At 40.2% G+C, this 22,720-nt stretch overlaps 1 protein-coding gene and 1 long non-coding RNA gene across 3 annotated transcripts in view; one reads left to right on the top strand and one right to left on the bottom strand.

Annotated features, from left to right (window-relative positions):
* LOC136663971 (uncharacterized) overlaps positions 1–10,906 on the top strand; it is a 63,227-nt gene extending 52,321 nt beyond the window's left edge. Inside the window, exons 2-3 of the long non-coding RNA XR_010795051.1 lie at positions 8,885–9,031; positions 10,199–10,906. This is a non-coding gene — a long non-coding RNA (uncharacterized lncRNA). The remainder of the gene's footprint in view (positions 1–8,884; positions 9,032–10,198) is intronic.
* tmeff2a (transmembrane protein with EGF-like and two follistatin-like domains 2a) overlaps positions 1–22,720 on the bottom strand; it is a 162,453-nt gene that overhangs the window by 20,489 nt on the left and 119,244 nt on the right. For both annotated transcript variants that reach the window (XM_066640950.1, XM_066640949.1), the window contains exon 5: positions 11,621–11,720. In XM_066640950.1, the coding sequence (XP_066497047.1) occupies positions 11,621–11,720 (100 nt within the window). The remainder of the gene's footprint in view (positions 1–11,620; positions 11,721–22,720) is intronic.

Raw genomic sequence — 22,720 nt, 5'->3', positions numbered from 1 at the left:
CCCAGCACATTACAAATGTGGAAATGCAAATATGCATATACTGGTCTTGTGGGCATTTTGCCCATTCGTGACATGGAACACACAAAAACACTAGTGCATTAGGAGCAGTGAATCCACTTGGAATTTGGTGCCTTGCTCAAGGGCAGTTCAGCCATGGATTGAGGGAGGAGAACAGTACTGATCCTTCACTTGCACTGCCCCAGTTTTCCTGTCAAAAGTACTTTCCTGTCATGGGAATCGATCTGATAAACTTCCCGTCCCAAGCCTGCTTCTCAAACCAAATCATACTGACTGGCCATTTTGAAATCCACACCTTGGATCCAGGTTACATGATAGGATTTTAACACCACTGCTTTAGAAATTGATCCAATATGGCAGCTTTCAAGATGGCGGCCAAGTTCCAGACTTATGGTGCTTTTCCACTGCATGGGTCCAGCTCTACACGGCTTGGCTCGGCATGCTTAAAGCTATTTACCCATTATGCATTCGCATGTTGTTTTTGAATTTTGGACTGAACGCAGCTCCGTGCCACAGTTCAGTTTTACTTGATGCACATTCGACTTTCACTGGAAATTTCCATCAGCCATCGGCCCAAGGAATATATAAACCACTTCAAAATATATTGAGGTAAAGTTACGAGCTGCTGTTGTGAGTCCGATAAAAAAAAAAAAAAGAAGTGAAATCTGCTGTAACTTAAGAGATTTTACAAGCAGAGGGTTTGTGCTGGATTTGAATGAGCTCTGCATTTCATGGTGATTGACATGGCTCTGGCAAATCAGCGCTCTGCAGGGTCTACACGTCACCATTAAGTACCTACTCAGCACGGTTGGAACCCGAAGTGAGATGGGACTGAAAACCTACCTGGTTCCAGGGACCAGGTACCAGATTTGGCCCGTGGAAAAGCAAAAGAGTCGAGTAGAGTCATGTAGGTTCCATGCAGTGGAAAAGTGCCAATAACCTAAAAGATAAGCCCCCTCACCAATAACGTGCTGGGATATTCAGATAAAAGTGTTATAAAAAAGGGTTATTGTTGCTGGTTTGTACTGAATATAAGCACATGTAGCATTGTAGGATCAATATACTTTAGGTAATAAAAGGTTTACAACATTTTATGGCTCGTCAGAAATGCCTGAGAGGCCTGACTCTCTCAGCTAATACTGTTAATACAGCAGTAGCTTCTCTGAATAGAGCCAATCATATTGATTGTTTACCCTGTGGGGCCAGTACGTTAGAGAGAGCAAGAGTCTTACATGTTCTGAAAAAATGGCATTTATCAAAAGCAGCAAAGTGAAGTGCCACTATGAGACAAAGCACATATCTTGAGGGACCTTTGCTGGGAAGAAACAGTTGAACACCTGGAACTCAATGAATTTGAATTTAATATCCCCTTGCCTTAGAAGCTGATGATTTCAAAGACCAATTCTATTGGCATCACTTACTTTTAGCCAGGAATGTACATAATCTTTTTTATAGTTAAAGTCACCTTGCGCCATCAGAGGATGTGGTTAGCTAAGAGCTCATGATAGACCCTTGTCACAGCCTAAGAGGCAGGTGCTTTCACAGCTCTATTGGCACTGCATACTTGTAGCCACTAAGGTACTCGTTAGCCTTGCAGGCTGTATATAATCTTGGTTTATGGCTCAAAAACACCTTGCGCCATTTTCAGAGGATGTGATTAGCTGAGAGCATCAGGAGGAAGAAGTTTCTGGGCTGCTTCCGAGCTCAACTGCCTCTGATGGCCCTTCACTTGTTCTAGCGGCTGTTCTTAATCACATATGCCTTCATTAGTGAGGATGTAGCCTAATGAGCATTTGACTGAGCGTGTGAAACACACAGACTCAGAGAGGGAGCTCGAGGGGGAGAGAGGAGAGGAAGAAGATGAGAAGAAAATGCCAGGTGCTCTCTCTTTTCTGCAAGTGTGTGTACATTTTGGTAATGCCTCAGTGTATAAACAGATCAACTGTAGTATTATGAATTTCTTCATGTTTCTGTAGTCACTGTGCATTCTCTCAGCGCCACTGACCATACAGGAGCACTGGGTAGTTGCACTGCACTGCATCTATTGTTCTGCATACTTTGATTGCCCCCTTACACTCTGTTCTTTGATGGTCAGGACCACCACAGATCAGGTATGATTTGACTGGTTGACAGAGTATTTAGAAACTCCAGCAGCACTGCCGTGTCAGATCCAGGGATACCAGCACAGCACACACTAACAAAAAGTAGTGCACAACTGAATGTGTGTGTTCACGATGGGTCTACATTAAAGTAGCTGAATTCACGAATTATTCCAATTGCAAAAATAGTTAAACTGCCTTAGGTTATCTCATTTGACAAACTCTTGTGTTTTTGTACACATTTTGTTCATAATATTAATAAATAATACACAATGTGAACGCTTTTGTATTTGTTGCCACAGCCACTTCTCCAATGTATGACAGAAAGTCCTCATTCAAGCATACAGGTGTCGTGGTTTTGGAGCTTGTTTATGTGTGTGTGTGGAAGAGTATGTGACCCTGTTGGCTACAGCAAGCATGTTCAGCAAAAATGACTACAAAACTTCCGTCCCTGGACACTTCCCGCTGAGCTGCACCAAACTGTCGACACTGTAATTATAAATCTGTCATTTTTTTTAACGTTCCCTCTCAGTCCCCCTCAACTATCCTCATTCCCCAACGCCTTCTTTGCCTCAATAGTCCTTATCAGAGCAAACTGGTGGGCTGTTTTTCTATTTTTTGGGAGTGGTGGAATTAGCATAATGCACATTGACTGGAATAGCACAAAGGGGAGGGGGGAGGGGAAAACGGGAGGAAGACGTGATTAATATATAAATATATATTTGGTTCGGCCGGCTGTTGGAGGAGTCAAATCAAGGGCAAGTTTGAGAGACTACAACAAGCGGAAGACTCGGGGCCAAATGTACATGAAAGTCTAGAAGCGAACGTGTACAAACTTTGAATACACTGTATCTCTACAGTGTGGAACAACAGTAAAAACACGGAATGTATCAAATAACACAATGCACTGATTTAAAGAAGCTGTATTTGATTTGATTCCATTTGCATGCTCTTGGGATTTTGTCGGTGTACAGTCCAATCCAAATGTCTGAATATTTTTTTTGCTAAAAGTTAATTGCAATTCAAAGGGATATAATTGCATTATTATGCTATTATATAATGTGTTGTTTTCACATATGAACTTCAATGCAGAAACTCTAGAAATTCAGGTACTCTGAAATGTGTAGCACACAGTGGGAAATGTTCAGCATGCTTTAAGCATGGGGCAGCACGCAGGTTACACGTGCAGGAGAAACAAGTGCGATGCTCTACTTAGACATCTGCTCACTCACACTTTATCCGGAGTATATACTAGGGCACCAGCAGGATAAATACTGAATAAAATCCAGAACAAATGTTGTGGGTGTTTGTGTTCATACATACAGTTCCTCCAGATAAACTTTAAAAATATCTGAGCATGTGTGAAGAGGCCTTTATTACACTATAGGAGAATAAGCAATGTCAGATACATATGTTGGATAATAAGGATGACGAATGCCCCTCTGGATATTGGATGTTGTTCTAATCAACAAATAACACATTTGGGCAGTGATTAAAGCATAAGCATTTTGATCTAAGTGCCCTGACTGATGAAAAACACCAACAACTGCTGGATTAGTGCAGTAGGTGAAAACACTGTGATATAATTCACACAGCTGTGTGGGTAAAGTACTTTATTATTTTTTTCCCTCTCCCCCATTACTCAGTTTTAAAAAAGGATACACAGATATCTAAGTTCATAAACAGCCTCTTTGTGTATCTCTCTCTCACACACACACACACACCCACCCACACACACACACACAATCTCAGCTTGGAGACACTCGCTCTCCAGATTGACCGTCTGTGGTGGTCATAAAGGATAATGTGTCTGGAGTATTAATATTTAATGCCGCCTCTCACTTTCTCGAAACACTGGTGCTACTGCAACTGCACTGCGTCAACAACACACACACACACACACACACACACACACACACACATACACACAAATATGTGAGCTCTTCATGCTATGGTCCTGATAGTATTCCAAACAATAATGAGCAATAATGGTTTTGATAAGCCGCATGTGTGTTTTGTATACACTGACTCGCTCTCAAGTATGTTATTTTATCAGCTTCACTTTTATGCAGTACTGTGCAAATGTCAGAGACCTTCCATCATTTATTTGTGCTAAATTCAAGCAATTATTGAGCACAATTTATTAATTCTGGGGCTACTTCTGCTAAATTTAGGCATAAGATGATCCATCTGCACAAGGAACCAAAAAATGAAGGAAAATATGTAGGGAAAACCTATGAGTGTCCGGTATGCTAGGCTTTCTCCCTCTCTCTGCTTACAAAGAAAAGACATATGGGATTCTTTACATGACGAAAGTTAAACTTCAGCCACGTACAAACAACAGTCGTTTTTCTACAAACATACCATTCCTCTTTAAAAGATACAAAGCTTCTGGACGCAAACAAACCAGAGAGAACATAATTTCCCCACAGTTGTAAGCCTTTAAAGCTTTTTTTTGTTGTTGTTGTTTTTTTGGTCTGTCCTTCCACTGAGAAGACAAGTGAACACTATGGTCTGAAAGGGTGTGTAGCTGTGAAGAATGGAAATGTAGATAGAAGAATGTGTGGACTGTGTGCATGTATATGTCTGTTTATGAGTGAGTGTGTGATTCCATATTATCAGCTTCACTGACCATGTGGGTGCACTTTGTGTGTGTTGTGCATGAGTGGATCAGACATAGCAGTGCTGTTGGAATTTTTAGTGTCACTTCACATATATCCAGCCAACAGCATCCTGGGTCCACTGCTGAAGGACTAGAGGACGACCAACCCAAACTGTGCAGCAACCGATGAGCTACTGTCCCTGACTTTAAATCTATAAGGTGGACCAACAAGGTAGGTGCGTCTAACAGAGAGGACACAATGTTTAAAAGTGTCACTGCAGTGCTGAGAATGGTCCACCACCCAAACCAAGCCTGATCAGTGGTGGTCCTGAGCACTAAGGAACAGGATGAATGGGTAAACAATGTATGCAGAGCAACAGATGGAGTACATTCTATAATTATAGGACTATAAAAGTGATCCTGTACAGTTGGTCAAGCTGAGAGAACCGAGGGTGGTTATAATGTTATGGCTGATCAGTGTATATTCTTTCGAATATGTGTGTGTGTGTGGGTGTACCTGAGAAGTCATTTTCCACAGGGGTGCAATTTCCCTTGTAATTTAGAGAACATGCGTGGCATCTCTCTCTCTCTCTCTCTCTCTCTCTCTCTCTCTCTCTCTCTCTCTCCGTGTCTGTGTTTATCTGCTGGACTGAGTGAGGGGGGATATGTCTTATTGATTTTATGAGAGCCATGTGGTTTCTCTGTTATCTAAACTTGGCCAGTGTTGCCTGCAGGCTTCCTGTCTGTCCACCTGTCCTTTTAGTCTCACTTTAGCCACTGTGGACACACACACACACACGCGCACGCACACCTGAGAAGTGTCATGGTCTAGGATGAGAAGTGTGTCATGTTTCAGCGCAATCCCAACACAAAAACTTTATTATTGCAGCTCAGATCACTGATTTAATTCCTAATCCCTCAACTCATTTTTACCTCCAGTAATCCTTCCATGAGAGAGAGAGAGGGAGAGAGAAAGAGAGAGAGAGAATATATGAGAATGAAAGATTGTTAGATGGAGGCAGAAAAAAAGAAATGGAAACAGATTGAAAAGAGAGAGAAAGCAAGAAACTGAGGAACAAGGCAGAAAGAAAGTGAAAGATAGGAGCAAGTTTAGAGAATAAATGAAAGAGAGTAGAAGAAAAATTAGGGATTACTAAACGGGTGAAAAAGAAAAAATGGGAAGAGATGGAAAAACAATGAATTGAAGATGAGAGAAATTGAGAGAGAGAGAAAGCAGGAGGGTAAAGTAAGAAAGATAAACGAGGGATTGAGAGGAAAATGGAGTCTATTAAAGGGAAAGAAAGCGAAGGAAAAATGGAGCAAGCTGAAAAGAGAAAAATGAGGGACTGGAGGGAGAGAGAGAGAATGGAAAGATAGCAAGAGACAAGTGAGACAGATTCTAAAGGGGGGGCCAGAGAGAGAGAGAGAGAGAGCGATAGAATAAAAGGAGAACATATAGATGTAAAGGGTCAGATGGAGAAAGGAAAATGGGAAAAAAAGAAAGATGCATAAAAACAGGAGGAGACAAAGCTGGAGATGGACAAGAGACAGAAAGTAGAGAAAGGAAGAGGAAGACTGGAAGATGAGGGAGAAAACCAAATGGAGAGAGAGATGATGATAGATAAAGAGGGGGGATGCAAAGACAAATACAGATGAGAGCAGGAAGAGTAAGTTTGGGGGGGGGGTTAGAGACACACACAGGAAAGTTAAAGGGAGTAGAGAGAGAGAAGGAGAGGGCAGTGTTGATGCTCCCTGGGGCTTCAGTGTAAATGGTGTGAATAAGGAGGAGATCAGTGAGTTAGGTGAGAGGAACATATCTCTCTCTCTCTCTCTCTCTCTCACACACACACACACACACACTGCCCAGGCAACATGCAACTCCCCCCAGAGGATTCCAGGCAGGAGCCTGCAAGATCACCCCTCTAATACATCTAAAAACTGTTCTCCCTGACCTCCAGGTCAGCGCCACAAAACCAGTTGCCAGAACCGAGAACAGGTTCCACTAATGATGTTCTCCGAGGGAACCAGGGCCTGTGTTCCAGCCCTTACAATCCATTCTATAGCCTAATGTTGTTTTAATGCATTGAATATACACCAGTCAGCCATACGTTTATGGCCACCTCCTTGTGTACCTCAGTGATGTAGTGTTGTTGCGCTGGTATTAGTGGATCAGGCACAGTTTTTAAACACTGTGTCCACTCTCTGTCAAGTCTGTTAGACACATCTACCTCGTTGGTCCAACTTGTAAGTTGTAAAATCCGATACAGTAGCTCATCTGTTGCTGCACGGTTTATGTAAGTCATCCTCTATTCCAGTGTGGTTCTGCCATGGCCCCTTTTTTGTAGACAGGGATTTTCAAGCTTCCCCACAAGGGGTGTAGGCAGAAAGGAGAGTGTGAAACTCTCTCAGCTATGGCTAACTAGGAGGGTCTTGGGCCACCAGAGGCTAGGCCCCCACACTCCTTGCTCATTTGCTTTGTTCTAGCACCTTCTTGCAATATGTGGGTGCATCCCACACTTATGTTACCACTTCTCTGGTTAATCAGTGGTCATAGGAAATACCCTGGTCAGTCAGCTTCCAAAATATCTCCACTAGGCCTGTCACAATAGCTGTCTTTTTGTGGACAATATATTTTCCCAGAAATACTTGCAACAATTGATATTATTGTCATTTTGTGCCACTGATATAATGATAATATAAGAACATAGAGATGCATTTTTAGCAGGACACTGCTTACTTAGAATATTCAGACACTGGAATTTTAATATAACTAATGTTTAAATATCCTAAATAAATAAACTATCAATAAAATAAAACAAAGTTATATATTGGCTCCAGAACAAAGAGACTAGGGAAAGCCAGAGAACAGAACACAGTGAGAAGCTAAAATACTGTTTTTGTTCATTTTTATGTACACAAACATAGCAGTAAATACAATGAGGGACATTGAGGTCAGCAAAAAATATCGCAGGAATGTTAATATATGGTACGTTAAGTCGGTAAAGTAATTATTATGACAGGCCTAAACTTCACCACAGTTTGTTTTGTGATTACATGAGACGTACTAACAAGGCTAGATTTTGTGGATCACACATGCTACTCCAACTCATCCCATACACTCTTAGAAATGATCTTCATGTTCTTCATAGGTTTTTTCATTCATTCATTGTCTGTAACCGTTTACTCAATTCAGGGTCACGGTGGGTCTGGAGCCTACCCGGAATCACTGGGGGCAAGCAGGAACAAACCCTGCAGGGGGCCATTTATAGAACATTCTCCATCAATCTGAAGAACCTAATTACAATGCAAAGAATGCTTTTATCATGCAAAAGGTGTGTTCAGGGTTCTATATACAGTAGAACCATTTTCTTTACTAAAGAAGAAAGTAAGTGTGTAGGTACTGAATTGGAGCTTCATCACTACAGAGAACACCATTCCACTGCTCTATCACCCAAGGCTGGGAGATTCCTACACTCTGCATTTGGCATGGTGATATTAGGCCTTAGATTTAACAGTGTTTAGAAAATTCCCACCATGTTTTGTTTTGCTATTGCACTTGTATTTACAAGGTATAGCTTTTTGCAAGGCTGGAGTCTTTAATGCAAATCAGCTAGTCTAGCCATAACAATAATCCATCATAAGAAAGACTAGACAAAATAATGCCTCTGACAAGTTTTGTTAGCAAAGCAAAGCACCTGATGACCTCTGTGGGGCTTGATTGGACTGATTGCCTGCTGTCGGGAGGTGAGGGTCCCCAGCGAAAGCCCTTGAATAGCAATGAGTTCTTGATGATGTGGTGGAGAGCCGTGCTCCATTAGCGAAGATGAAATTGTCATTATTGCCCTCATTCTTGTGTCCCATGGAATTCGTTCCCCAATCAATCATCCGTCTCAGGTCAGTCTTTCAGCATCGACCCGTAACTTGAGGACCAATAGAATGAGTATATAAAAATAAATAAATAAATAACAATAATAAAAAGGTGCACACCTGCAGGTAAATTACCCCAGAATTGAGAACCGATACTGTGCTAAACTGCAGAGAAGAATATAAAAGCCCACTGCACTTGGAACCTTGATACAATTATAACCGGTTTGGATGACTTATCAAATACCAGTTTTACTTCATTCTGGTTTCTCTCTTTTTTTCTTCTTCTATATTTTCTCAGTGTCACTGCAGGATTGAGTATAGTCCACCAACCAAAAATATCCAGCCAACAGCGTCCTGTGGGCAGTGTCCTTTGTCAACTGATAAAGGACTAGAAAACGACAAACACAAACTCTTTCTGACTTTACATCTACTGTGGACCAATAAGGTAGGTGTGTCTAACAATCTAATATGTGTCTAATAACAGTCCAATGCTTGTTCACGGTGTTTAAAAACTCCAACATTGCTGCTGTGTCTGATCCACTTTATAGTTTTACTGTTAATAACACTATATATAAATTCAGTAGATGTGCATGTTCACAGTCATTATGGAGAGTGAATAAAATGTCTATTTTTGTTTTAAATATCATGTTTCTATCAACACAAACGACCAGATTTCCATTTAATGATTTCACAGATGTTATGCTCAGTAAATACATTTCTGTAGAAAAAAAGGAAAGTCAGTCATATTTCCTAGCATTACATTTATGTGAAGATACTATGATATAGCAAGATGGAGAAAGTTGAGTTGGCTTATGCTTTTAGCAGAATCATTTACAGCCTCTCTCGCTTTACCTTTTCCTTTGTGTGTGTGTCTTTCTCTGTCTCTCTCTACACTGTGCAGCAGACTTCGAGTAAAATTTCCAATTACACTTCAGAGTGCAAAATGTGCATGCACTCTCATTTTCTGTGTCTGTCTCTCTATCACTCACTTTTTCACTCAGTCACACTAACACAAACAAAGCGGGAGGGGTGCTGAGCCCTTGTGGGAGTGTGGCAAGGGGGGAAAAGGCAAAATGCATTTATCTTGTAATAATTCTACTTTTGTTCAATATCAATTTTAGTTTTGTATGAATTATGAATGTTTATAATTAACTTTTGGAGTTTGGAAGTAAAAGATGTGCATGGAGATGGGGGCTTGACAATATTCTCATTTATAAGTGTGTGCGGGGACATTGCAGAAATGTTTAGTAACTGTCCGTGCATAAAAATGCTTTTGTGATATTTGGGTGTTTTTGTACACGTTTGGCATTTTTCCTTCATGTTTTTCATTACACATTTCCAAATTTTCAAAAAAAATGTACATATGTGAAAACACACCACTGTAAAGACATGTAAGTGTGTAAGTTTCTCTACAATGCACCCATTCACATCAGACCTTTTTGAATAACTGGTTACATTCCAACAAATACATTTTAATTTTTAAGGGTCACAACATTAAATAAGTTGCTTCTTATGTTATCTAGTTGAATTTAAATGAAATTCATAAAATCTGTGCTAATTTGTATTTTACAACATTGCAATGTAATTTGACCTCAGCATTTAACCCATACAGTGAAAACACACACACTCCAGTGATTAATCAAAACAACCCACAAAACAACTGGAGAAGAAGGCAGCCACCCTCCGAAGCAAGGGAGCATTTGCTCAAGGGCACCTCAGCTATAGATTGAAGGAGGAGATATCACTCTTCTGCCACTCCCCCCTGCCCCCAAATTTCCTACCAGTTGAGGGAACAGAACTGGTGACCTTCTAGTCCCAAGTCCACTTCACTAACCCCTGTGACAGCAAAATGTGTGAATGCCCAGGGGGCCACACTAGAGAAATGTGACATTCAAAAAATATCTGTAAGACATATCCGTATGATTTTGGCACAGATGTGCGACAGTCTGTTCCACTTTCATGTGATTCGACCCAGTTTTGTGTTTAAGACTGGCCTGTAAGACATCCTGTTCAACTCTGCCTCCAGCAACTCCATCCTCAACTGGACTCATTGTGACAGAAGCATAAGCAAGTCTTTGTGTGGAAATTATGGTACGCCCCTTTAAGAAAGCCTTGATCAAATGAACCTTTCAGGAACCAGCTGGATTGGTGTGTCTCCTTCTACCATTTGTTGACAATACATCTTTGTTCAAGGAATCCGTCTATTTTTGTGTCATTCGTTTGAGCCCTGTTGGCTACTTAAGTGCACTGACCTTATTTGTCCCCCAGTTGGTGGACTGTTTGTCTTAGTCTGTCGTACCGAATCAGGGGGCTACTGGCAGAGGGGAGCAGATTGTAGGGAACACTTGGAAAAGGGCACTAGTCATTTGACTGTCATACAAATAGCTCTGAGTGTCCCCTGAAGTGTCCAATAAATGTCTCTTTATCTCAAGTGTTTGTGTCAACATCAGGATGCACTTTGCCTGGACAAAACCACCAGTGCTGGTTCAGTTCCACAATTTGGAACTGAAATCCACTAATAAGCATAATGCCTATGTGCGTCACATTTGGCTTGATTGAAGTTTGTGTGACTTAGTAGTTTTTGAACTGAAGTAACTATTCTTGTAGGTAAAAAGTGTAGGTGTCCCAAGAAAGAAATTGTTCTTTAATGTGATTTTTTTTCCTTAATCAATTCTTAAGTAATAATCTAAAATGTTTCATACAGATTTAAAAATACAAAATCATGAGAAAAATCCTAAGAGAATTTCTTAAATATTGTCAGAACATTTATATGAACTTCCTAGTGTTTATCATAAGAAGTTTATTCTTAGGAAAGCTTTTGTGAATCCAGCCCCAGAATCTTTACAGATGTGTGAGTGTATGGTCCACTGTGGGATGGACGTGGCATATTTGGATGGGACTTATTTCACAGTGATACTCTGGTAGTAAGTACCCTACCATCTGATTTACAACTACTCCCATAGAAAGTACATTAGGAGTGAGATGAAAATGAACTTGACCAAATAAAGTGTTGCTTTTGTTTGTTTGCACTCACCATACATCCTCTGCATCCACATCGCACTCAGCGCCAAACTGGCAGATGTCACACGTGGATGTCTCCTTCTGACCGTTCTCAGCCGAACCCTCATTCCCTGCTGGAGATGACACATAAGACACGGGTCAGATTTATATGATCGGAGATGGCACAATATCTGTTTTTTTCTCTGATACAGACACTGAAACCTCAGATCTGATGATACTTCTACTCAGACTACTAGGCTTTAAAATGAAATGGCCTAATAACAAACCTTGGTTCATTTGATTTTAAAATTAATTATAGATGCTTCTACGACTGAGAAGACCAAGATGTCAATGATTCAGAAAGTTCTGATTGGCCATTTAAGGTGGAATGGCTTCATTGCACTAGGAAAAAACAAAATGGCAAGTCTTTGCTTCATCTTTTCCACAACAATTTTCTGGACCGTGAAATTAATTTAGTGGAGTTTAAATATGGTTGCAAATTCTCTTCAAACTCTGTTAGGATCCATGGAAAACATGTACTTTATTAGAGTTTGACAAAGCTGTGAAGCAGAGCTAGATTTTGTTCTAGGACAGCTGAGTTAGACAAATACATTCATACCTAAAAAAGAGCTAAGACACCAACCCCGAGAAACGACAATGATTTCAACCAAAGTGAGCTTTAGCTTAGTTCTTCTGTCTACAGCTATGGGGCAAGAGCCAGGCATCATGCTTACTCCTTTGAACAAAGCTCTGTTTTTGCTCTATTCTTTGTATCTGGATGACTGTAGACTTTCTGTGCAATGTGTGTGGATATCTCTTCTAGTGCGTGAATCCAGCTACGCCCATTTCTGACACAGATGTTCAGTTGTACACAGTTTATACAGAAAATCACCACCAATAGAATGATTACAGTCCCCAATGGGATGCATAGGTTAGTAGCATATAAAGCTGCCCAGAACTGTGCTCTGGAGGAGATGATGAGATGTTGATCTATCCAAAAATGAATGCAATCTAATGTAAAACTACCCAGAAGAGTAGACAGTGTTACAGCAGCACAAATGAATAAACCACTTAAAAACACCCGTGATTGCAGAAGAAATACTGGATGGAGCCTCAAACGTCAGGACATATTGTATCTGTGAGTACCCGATGTTGGTCATGAGTGAGAAATGGATAGAAAATGTGTGTTTGAAGGGAGACCAGGTAAAGGACACCATTCTTATTCTCCAGTTGTCTCAGAAACAGTTCAAATCTCTCACTGATCTTTTCCCAGCCTCTCTTCCCTCGCTTTGTCCTGATGAGCTCTGATTGGCCTCTCCGGGAGCCGTGGCGACTGAGGCCTCCGGGGAGCAACTGGAGCTTAAGGTACAGCAGTCTGAGAGAAGCAGTCCTGTGGAATTTAAATTATGTTTCTGTCTCCACAAAGCCTGCACCCCTGCAGATCCCCACCCTGCATTATGAGGGACTAATTTTCACCCACCCCCCTTAAATTTAATGTAAGAGAAAAGCCCTGTTCAGGTGGGAATAGTTTTACTTGTGACACGGGGTAAAATAATTAATACAAGATTATCTGAGTACTTTTAGTCCTGTTTGAATAGATAATGTTAGGCATGTTTCTGGAGTGCACACTCCTGTTCCAGGAAAGAATACAGATTTATTTCGCTACTGTAAAGTGAGCTGTAAAAATAACCCCAGGTTATATTAATCCTGGCCAAATTGACATATGGGGGGAATATTATATTATGGGGTAAAGGAGTTTTTTTGCGGGAATTCTTGAGAATGGAGGAGCTGGAGGATGTGTTCCGTGATGAAATATCAAAAAGGTTCAACTAAAAGGAAAATCTCAGCTGCTGCACGACACACCACACTCAAATCCACAAGACAAGCTAAAGGATCATTCAATGGAGATAGATTTCTGGTTGATTTAGGTAGATTTTGTGCACAATAGCAGCTTACATATGTGTTATGAATGTGTTTCCTACACATTAAGTTGCCATTATCTATTTTGGAAGACTAGAAATTGGTTGAGAGATGAATATTTTTGGTTGTTGACAGAACAGTAGTGACAATTCAAATACTCTAGTAACTCTGCTGTGTGACAGCAATGCATGAATCTAGTAGCTGCTCCCATCTCTGTTATCTTTACTAAGATTGTTTATGTAGTGCAAAACTTCCTGAAACATTCCTGACATGGTTTGATATAATTACATTATCATGGCTACCTATGTAAATCTAATACCGTCCAAATAGACAGAAGAAAGACCATTTATTTATTTAGTTATAAATACTTTTAACTCCATTTCTACACCCACTACTACTGCATCTTTCATCTCTTCCTTGCTCCATGCTCACAAATATGAACTAAATTACTGTACAAGCCGAAAGTATGGAAGTCACCAGTTTCACTTATATTTTACCATTAAATGTAACCAAGAACCAGCACGCCCTAAACGTAATGACTTCTGGTTCCCTATATAGAGTCACCATTTTGTCTACACAAACATCATTAAGCAACTGTAAACAAACTTGAAATAAAGAGGAAAAATAAATACTTGATATATCATCAAATGCTAGCTTCATCTGTGATTCAATTCCTGAAGCCTCCAGGAGCATCTGGAATCTGCAGGACGTTCCATAGTTCTACACTATTTGCAGCAGACATTTCATTTAAACCCTTTGGTTCTTTCTCACTAAACTTATTACTGTAAGTTATCTCTTTTAAAAATACCAATGTTCCTGTTTATTTTTACCAAGCTCCTTGCAGACATTTGGACAGTGCTGTGTGCCTTTGCAGATGCTACATTCTTCAAAACTTCAAATGATATAAATGCATTTGCCAGGGATTTTTCAGCTTAATCTTATATTAAGTAACCTAATCATCAGAGGCATGAAAATAATGCTACTCCCTGCACTTAGTAAAAGAACAGGGCACTTGTTAGGTCAAATCACATTCAAAAGTATGCCTGGGGTGTTTGCTAAATTATATTTTCAATATTTTTATATTTATTTTAATATGTTAAGCTAAGGCAAGTTCAGAAATACAATCACGTTAACAAAAAGCCATGCTTCATATCAGAGCTGATAGCTGCTTGTGTTTTTTTTTTTTTTGCTCCATAAAATTCTGATTTAATTCTGAAGCAGATTCTCAAACTTTGGTGATGATTTTTTTTTTCTTTCACAGATTTGTGAATTAAAAGTGGTGGTTAAAATTGCCAACACTTTTTTTGGTCATCCTAATAAAGACTAAAGGTATCCTGAGGCAGGAAAAGACTTGATGAGAAAACATTAAATTAACATTAAAAATGAAGTATAATGTTGCCTCAGCTCACTGCTGCTTCTGTAAATTAATTAAAGCCAGGGCTATATTTTGGGAAATTAGATTGGTGGACAATGTTCTACATTATGCGTACAAATTAGTACAACAACAAAAAAAGTAGATAAATTATACTTTATATTATACAATGAAATTTGTTGTATTTGTACAGGTTCCCAGACCTAGCATTAACAAAATGCTAGAAGTGGTAGTATAATGGTTATATGCAAGAAGAATCATGGTTGATTGAGAGTCCTTGGGCAAGATTACTAATATGACATTAACTATCCCCGTAACATCTTTTTATTTTCAACTTGTTCTGAATAAGAGCCATAAATGCAAATCTAATGCAGGTTCTCTGTTCTTTTACAAAGTGCCATATGCTCCAGATGCAGCAGAAATATTGGACTGAAATACACTGCAGCATTCCTTTAAAGAACTCTGGCGTCTCTCTAAAGAATACTTTTAGCTCCTTTATTTTCAAGCATGTAACTCGCAGATGGTTGTTTGGTCTGGAGTAAAGCTTGTTTTGATTCTATTACAGCTGTTTTTTTTATGATAGATTTCTTGAATTGTGGTTCTTAAACATAGTGGTTTCAAGATCAATCCCTTTTCATCCTATTTTTGTTATTTGTAACATTATTGATCTATTGGGATTGTGCAGAAGGCTGTAGTGAAGAGTGTTTGTGTATGTGTATTGAAGTTTTCCACTGTATGGTACCAACTCACCTCTGCACTACTTGACTCAAAAAAGTGCCTGGTTCCATGTATCAATCATTCACTCATTGTCTGTAACCACTTATCCAGTTCAGGGTCACGGTGGGTCCGGAGGCTACCCGGAATCACTGGGCCAAGATGGGAACACACCCTGGAGGGGGTGCCTGTCCTTCAAAGGATGACACACTCACACATTCACTCACACACTCGCACCTATGGACACTTTTGAGTAACCAATCCACCTACCAATGTATGTTTTTGGGAGGAACTAGAGCACCTGGAGGAAACCCATGTGAACACTGGGAGAACACACCAAACTCCTCACAGACAGTCACAGGGTGCGGGACTAAAACCCACAACCTCCAGGTCCCTGGAGCTGTGTGACTGTGACACTACCTGCTGCGCCACCGTGCCACCTTTCCGTGTATCAGATTTGCCAAAATTGAAACCCAAAAAAGTGTCGAAGGCAGCAGGTACCAGTGCCATGCATTTCTTTGTACGGCCTGTTTTACAGGTGACAGTATTGTACCCTCATAATTAAAGCATGGAAAATTTGATGCCTGCTACAAAAACAGTCCCATCAAAATCAGATTTCAGTTTAAACCTCTTAACTAAGTCTAAAAAAACCCCTGCTATTAACAAAACCTTTCTCAGGATTAGGTCCCTGTGTTAACTGCATAATAACTCTTTTCAAACTCTTAATATCTCTTTGAAAATAAACGTAACTAAATCTTTTTAATGAGGCAATCTTTGTTGTGTGGACACCTGTTGAGCAGACCAGCCGATCACAGAGGAGGGTCTGGTGACCAATCACAGAAGAGTGTCTTGATTACAGAATGTGTATTTCCATGTTAAATGAGTTGCTCTAGATGGATTTTAAGTAGGAACAATCCATTGAGTCTAACGCTACAGTATTTATTATATAATTTATTGTAACTAAAGTATTATTGCTAAGCTAGAATGTGGGTTATTTCAGCTTGATTAGCCTTTCTGTTGGTGGGCAGGATGTCCTTTCCATTTTTTTTCCAATCACTCAACAAGATCATAATATAACAATGCCCCCACCCAAAAAAAAAAAAAAGAAATCCATGGATATGGGCACTGAGCTTGCAAGTAATATGCAGAGAAGTGTTTAACCTTAAACTTGAATACCTCATTGAAACAATATAATTAATGCCACATTCATGTTTGTAGGTAGAACAGATAATGCAACCTGTTCAATGTGAGTGAAAGTTGTTTGTGTGAGTGAGTTAAGTCAGTTCCAAGACAATTCTCTGTTATGCATTTACTAAAAATTTACTAATATCAATTTTCAATGGTTAATGGATTCATGTAGTAATACAGTCTCTTGATTGTTAGCTGATACTAGTGTATAGCTGTGATATATCATTGCTCTAAGATCCAGACGTCCATCTCAAGGAAGGGGAAGCATGTTTCAAATAACAGTGGACAATTTCTTGGGGCAAATCAAATAACCACAGACGTGTTGTTATATTGAAAATCTCAGTGGAATGACAGTAGGGAGGTTCTTACAAGGGTCACAGAGCTGGGACACTGTCTCAATTCTATATGAGGTATTTTTTTCTCTTTGTAAGCAGCAGGTAGTTGAATTTCTGCTAAATTTGATATTACCATTGGATATAATTTGATAAGACTTATTTGTACCTCTCTCAGCTGACGCTTCTGCTTGTCAAGTGTCATGGCTAAAATGGCAGTCGCTTTTGGGATCAATAAAACCCCAGAAACTGAATACATGGCTGGATCCACCATTGCAAAGTGAAACCTCAGATGCAAGTAACAGTAATACAAGAATACGTAATTTAATACAAAAAAATGACAGCCTATATACATTTAAATATTAGAGTTCCGTGATTAATATACTACTTGAGTCTGCTTTTGATTCTTATGTGCTACAGTCTTAACAATCACTATTAGAAACCTTTTTTTTCCTAATAGCATGGTTTTAAATCAAACATTTCCATAAATTCATGGAAGAGTATGTTACTGATCTGCAGTGCCTACCAACCCAAAAACTGTGAAATAAGACTACTCAGTGAGCTCATTGTGGGCTGCCCAAGTCATAAAACATCAAATAAAATGAGCCCTTTTGATCTTTTCCACTTCTGACGTCAAGTGTTGAGACATTTAAGGTCCCGTCATTTGATTATCTCCAACCTCTGCACCACATCTTTGCTTGTGATAGTGCACAAGCAGGGTTAAACTGTGTAACAATTATATAATGCGTGGAGAAATGAGAGAACCAAGCTAAAATGAGAACCATGAAGTCAGCACACAGAGCAAAAATGGCAAATAAGTACAGTGAAGAAAGAAGAAAACCAAGCAAAAACAACTAGACCCAGAGCTAATATGTAGGTCATTTGGCGTTAGGTAGCAGGCACACTATGCTCAGATCTGTCTCACATTTGGCACTTATGGCTCAGTTATGGCAATGCCAAGTGTTGCATGGGTCAGACATGGGTCAACTGTTACGGGCTGGACCCCTAGGGACCTGTCTACACTTGTGGAAAAAAAGAGGTAGTGTGTTTTTGTACCCTTAAAATTGACCATTACTGTTACAGCAATGTTATTTTGAATGTAAAGCACGTGAGGCAGTTGACTAACTTTTGACTGACACCTGATTTTTGATAATTAAGCATGATTTGTAAACAACATAGAAATTTTGAAAATTGTTATGTACCATTTAAAAAAAAATAAACACAAAATAGAAAATTTTCACCAATATTTAAATTCAACAAATATTTAGTTACATGACAAGCAATGAAACTGGCTTGCAAATAATTCACATACTCATACGTACTCACTCATGTTTAGTACCTTCTCGACATCAAAGACACGATGTATCTTGTTAAATAAAAAAATGAAAAGCATTTGACCATGGTTGTCCACAACTAAACATAGAACTGCATACCTGTGTACCCTTTTATGAAAGAATTAAGTGGCAATTACATTCACATTTTGAGCATGTGCCAGATTCTCAGATCTAGCATGATTCTGGTTTTAATCGGGTTAGAGGAGTGGGTGACTGTAGTTTTAGAAATTCTGCCCAAAGGCTTACTGTTCCTGTGTAAGCTGGGAGTTGAACCGTAGTCTGATGTGTGGTGGGCAGTGATGTTACACACTACGCTATACGAAAAACTATTAGTGAATTCAAAGTACATATTGATTCATTCATTGTCTGTAACTGCCTATCCAGTTCAGGGTTGCAGTGGGTCCAGAGCCTACCCAGAATCATTGGGTGCAAGAAAAAAAAACACAAAAAAAGATAGATATGATATTATTATTATTGATAATTCTTATAAGTATACTGCCCTGTGTTTTGTGTGTCATGTCACTGATGGCAGTGTGTCTCTAATCAATAGGAATCCTATGTGGATAATTGGATATTGGACATCCTAATGGATGGGCTAGGCCAAATAAATTTGTTTCAGAGCTAAATCCCAGTCTTGCCCACTATGCTATCCAGCTTGGACCGATTAGCCATGGGCTTGGTAGTGCTTAGAATTTAATCTAGTTGCCAGCCTCTGAAACTGAGCTTATTTAAGCACCACGTTGCTTTTTTGTAACCCCCACCCCCTCTGGGTGTGGCTAATCCCGTGGATATGAGAGAGAATGTGAGAGAGTGATGCTAGCGAAGGGGAGAGGCCGTAACAATTATCCTCATTTCCTCTCGACTAGATGGCCGCTCTCCTGGTATTGATCTGTGCTAACCAGAAGCAGGGTCGATCCCCCACCCCCATGGCTTTCATCCCTGACCGGTGCGTTTAAGAGCTGTGGGGTGGGCAGAGGGGTCCTGTTGGAACAGTGACGCAAGCCTGTTTGATGATTCGAGGCTACACTAAGCTGCATTTAGCATTTAGGCCAATGCTCCTTGAAGCTCATTAGAGATTAAAACCTTTCTCGCAGATAATTGCTTCCACTGTCTATATTTAGCCGCCAACATGCCCATTAAATGTTCACGACTGGAGTTTTTAATGAAATATCTGTTCTGCCTTTTCGCTTTGAGCTTTAATGATTCATAATGCATTTGATTCTAAATAACCACAGTGACTCTGTCTGCATTAGGGTATTCACACTTAGGCAGAAATGAGGGTATGTAGGAAAAGTGGGTTTTTAAAATGAGAGGCACCTCATTGAACTGGCTTGTAACTGACTCACATGCATATTCTCACACTTGTATCCACATGTTCCACAAGGGAGAGCTGTTCAGTGCTATTCACCAATGACACTGCATCCTTTCCCCCTTGTTCCCTCAAGTATTAAGTGTTTAAAAGCCATTTGGTAGTGGTGGCCGTTTGGCCTGTTGTGACTCGATGGCATCGCTATTCACCAATGGATAATCATTAGCCTTGCTTCAGATCTATCCCTTCTACTCTATGCCTCTTTATTCTGTTGATCATGGATATACGATCAGACATCTAGCTTGGCAAGCCATTTCAAAAAGACCATCAGAGATGCTATAGAATTAACAGCCATATAAAATATTAGGCAACTAGGACCTGGGCGATTCTGTCTCTGTTCTAATCCACTGTTGCTTTGGCAGTGCTACTTGCTGTGCAACATGAGAGTTGAGACAGCTGAGTTGTGACAAGATGTTGGCTAAAAGCTTACTAAGATATGCATTAGGCTTTATTCCAAATAGATCACATAAAAGTGAAATAGGAAGCAGTTAGAGAGTGACACCTGAGATTTTGCCAATCTATAGTCCGTGTCTCCCGCTCCGGGTGACTGTCTGTGAGGAGTTGGTGTGTTCTCCCCGTGTCCGCGTGGGTTTCCTCCGGGTGCTCCGGTTTCCTCCCACAGTCCAAAAACACACGTTGTAGGTGGATTGGCGACTCGAAAGTGTCCGTAGGTGTGAGTGAATGTGTGTGTGTCTGTGTTGCCCTGTGAAGGACTGGCGTCCCTTCCAGGGTGTATTCCCGCCTTGCGCCCGATGATTCCAGGTAGGCTCTGGACCCCCCGCGACCCTAAATTGGATAAGCGGTTACAGATAATGGATGGATGGATGGATAGTCCGTGTCGTTGAATAACATGTACTTTGGACCTGCTACTGCTCTAAGAAATGCTGCCAAACATCAGTATCTTTGCTTAATCTGCAGGAAACTGTAAGTGGATAGAATTTGAATTGTACGTGCTATGTCCCTTAGATGTACTGAATTCAAGTGCACAGAGCTTGCATAATCTCCACAGAGAACCATGACATTAAATGAGATAAGCAGGAGCAACGGCACATGTGCCAAGATTGGCCATGCCCAATGCCAAGCATGGCTTAGAGGAGTGAGTATAAAGCTCCCCAACATTGGGCTGCGAAGCAGTGGAACTGCTTTCTCTGGACTGAGAGAGCTCCCTCTAATACCTTTGGGATGAACTGGAGTGGTGTTTGTGATTCAGAAGTAATAATTTAACATCAGTACCTGCCTTCACTAATGTTTCCATTGCTGGAATCCATGAGGTCCTCACTGACACGTTCCAAAGTGTAGCGTGAAATATTCCCAGAAGATTATGCAGCAAAGGGGGATATCTATTTAAACCCTTCATTTCAGAATACATGTAAATTAATTAATTAAATGTGAATTAAAATAAATCTGTTTGACCACAGTGTGCTATATTGCTAAAAATTTTTATTCCTATTGTCAATCAATTTTTTAAGCCTTATATTTACAATTTTATATTTTAAAGCATTGTAATATATATAACGTGGTATACGTGGTTCTGAAGATATAATTTTATTTTAAAAGGAACAATGACAACTTTTTACTATTCTGTGATGTTATGTTAGGTAAGATAGGGTTAAAAGGAGGCAGGTAGAAGCCACACACTCAGAGCCTCCAGCTGGTAATAAATGCTGAAGTACTGCATTTGTCCTTTGATGGAACAGACCTAAATATTGTATATATGGTGTCAGAAGAGAGAGAGGGAGAGTGAGAGAGTAAAAAGGAGTGGAGATATAGGGCAAGCCTGTCACAGAGATGATGAATGGGAGTTGTCCATGTCCCCCACACACAGCATATGGAGGACGACCTTCGTTACAGGCTGGAAAAATGCATGTAGTGTTCCAATAAAGGTCTGTGGAAACAACATGTGTGTTCAGAAATGTCTGAGACACTAGGAAAATCTCAGCCTGAGATGTTTAATATGCTACGTCCTAATATTCATGTCTTGTGCAATCTCCATAGAAAAGCATGCCAGAGCAGCTGCACATGACCTCAAAATGCCAAGTGTGGGATAGAGGCATATGAACCCCAGCGATGTTCAGTACCCTTGCGATGAGCTGTAGTGTCAAAACTAATCATCCAACATCAGTACCTGACCTTAGTACAGTTTCAGTGACTGGGTGCCATATTATTTTCCATAGCAGTGCTCCAAGGCTGTAACACTTTGTACAGAGTGCCAGACCATCACAGGGCAGCACACACTTACCCAGTCACTCACACACTTACATCTGTGTACACATTTACCTCGCCAGTTGATCTAGCAAAGTGTATTTTTAGTCTGTGGGAGGGAACCCAAGCTGACATGGGAAGAATGCAACAAACTACCCAAAGATAGTTGGGTCCTGAACCCTAGATCTGTGGCTGCAACTGCTGTCCCAACTTATCCTATTCACATATAACGTCTTAAATTTGAGTGACAGAGACATCAAGAAAAAAGAAGACATTGGTGAAACGAGTACAGATGGCACAGCTGATATTGATTGATTGTGGACTGGAATTTCTCACAAGTAGTACCCACATACAATCACATGTTTCTAAACACATAAGATGATGTAGTGTATAAGGGTGGACAAGAAATATGTCCACAGCTATTAACCTCCAGTATGCATTCAGTGGACACTTGGGGGACAAACAGGTCAACGTCTTCTCAGTGGGTTGAGGGGGTAAGCTAGCTTGGACGATCAATAGACAGGGGAGAAAGCATGATGCTGACAATGGTAAGAGGATAGCATGCTTGCAGGTTATGCTTCATTCATTGATGGCATCCCTGTTATAATGGTCCTAGACCTTCCTGAACTCCCCTTCATGTGAAAGGTCATTTTAACACAGATAACTGATCACGGGGTTAAGTTACCAAGGATCCTTTCTCTTA

This window comes from Hoplias malabaricus, chromosome 12, assembly GCF_029633855.1.
Source record: "Hoplias malabaricus isolate fHopMal1 chromosome 12, fHopMal1.hap1, whole genome shotgun sequence".
NCBI classification, from domain to species: domain Eukaryota; kingdom Metazoa; phylum Chordata; class Actinopteri; order Characiformes; family Erythrinidae; genus Hoplias; species Hoplias malabaricus.
This window is presented reverse-complemented; position numbering and strand designations above follow the sequence as displayed.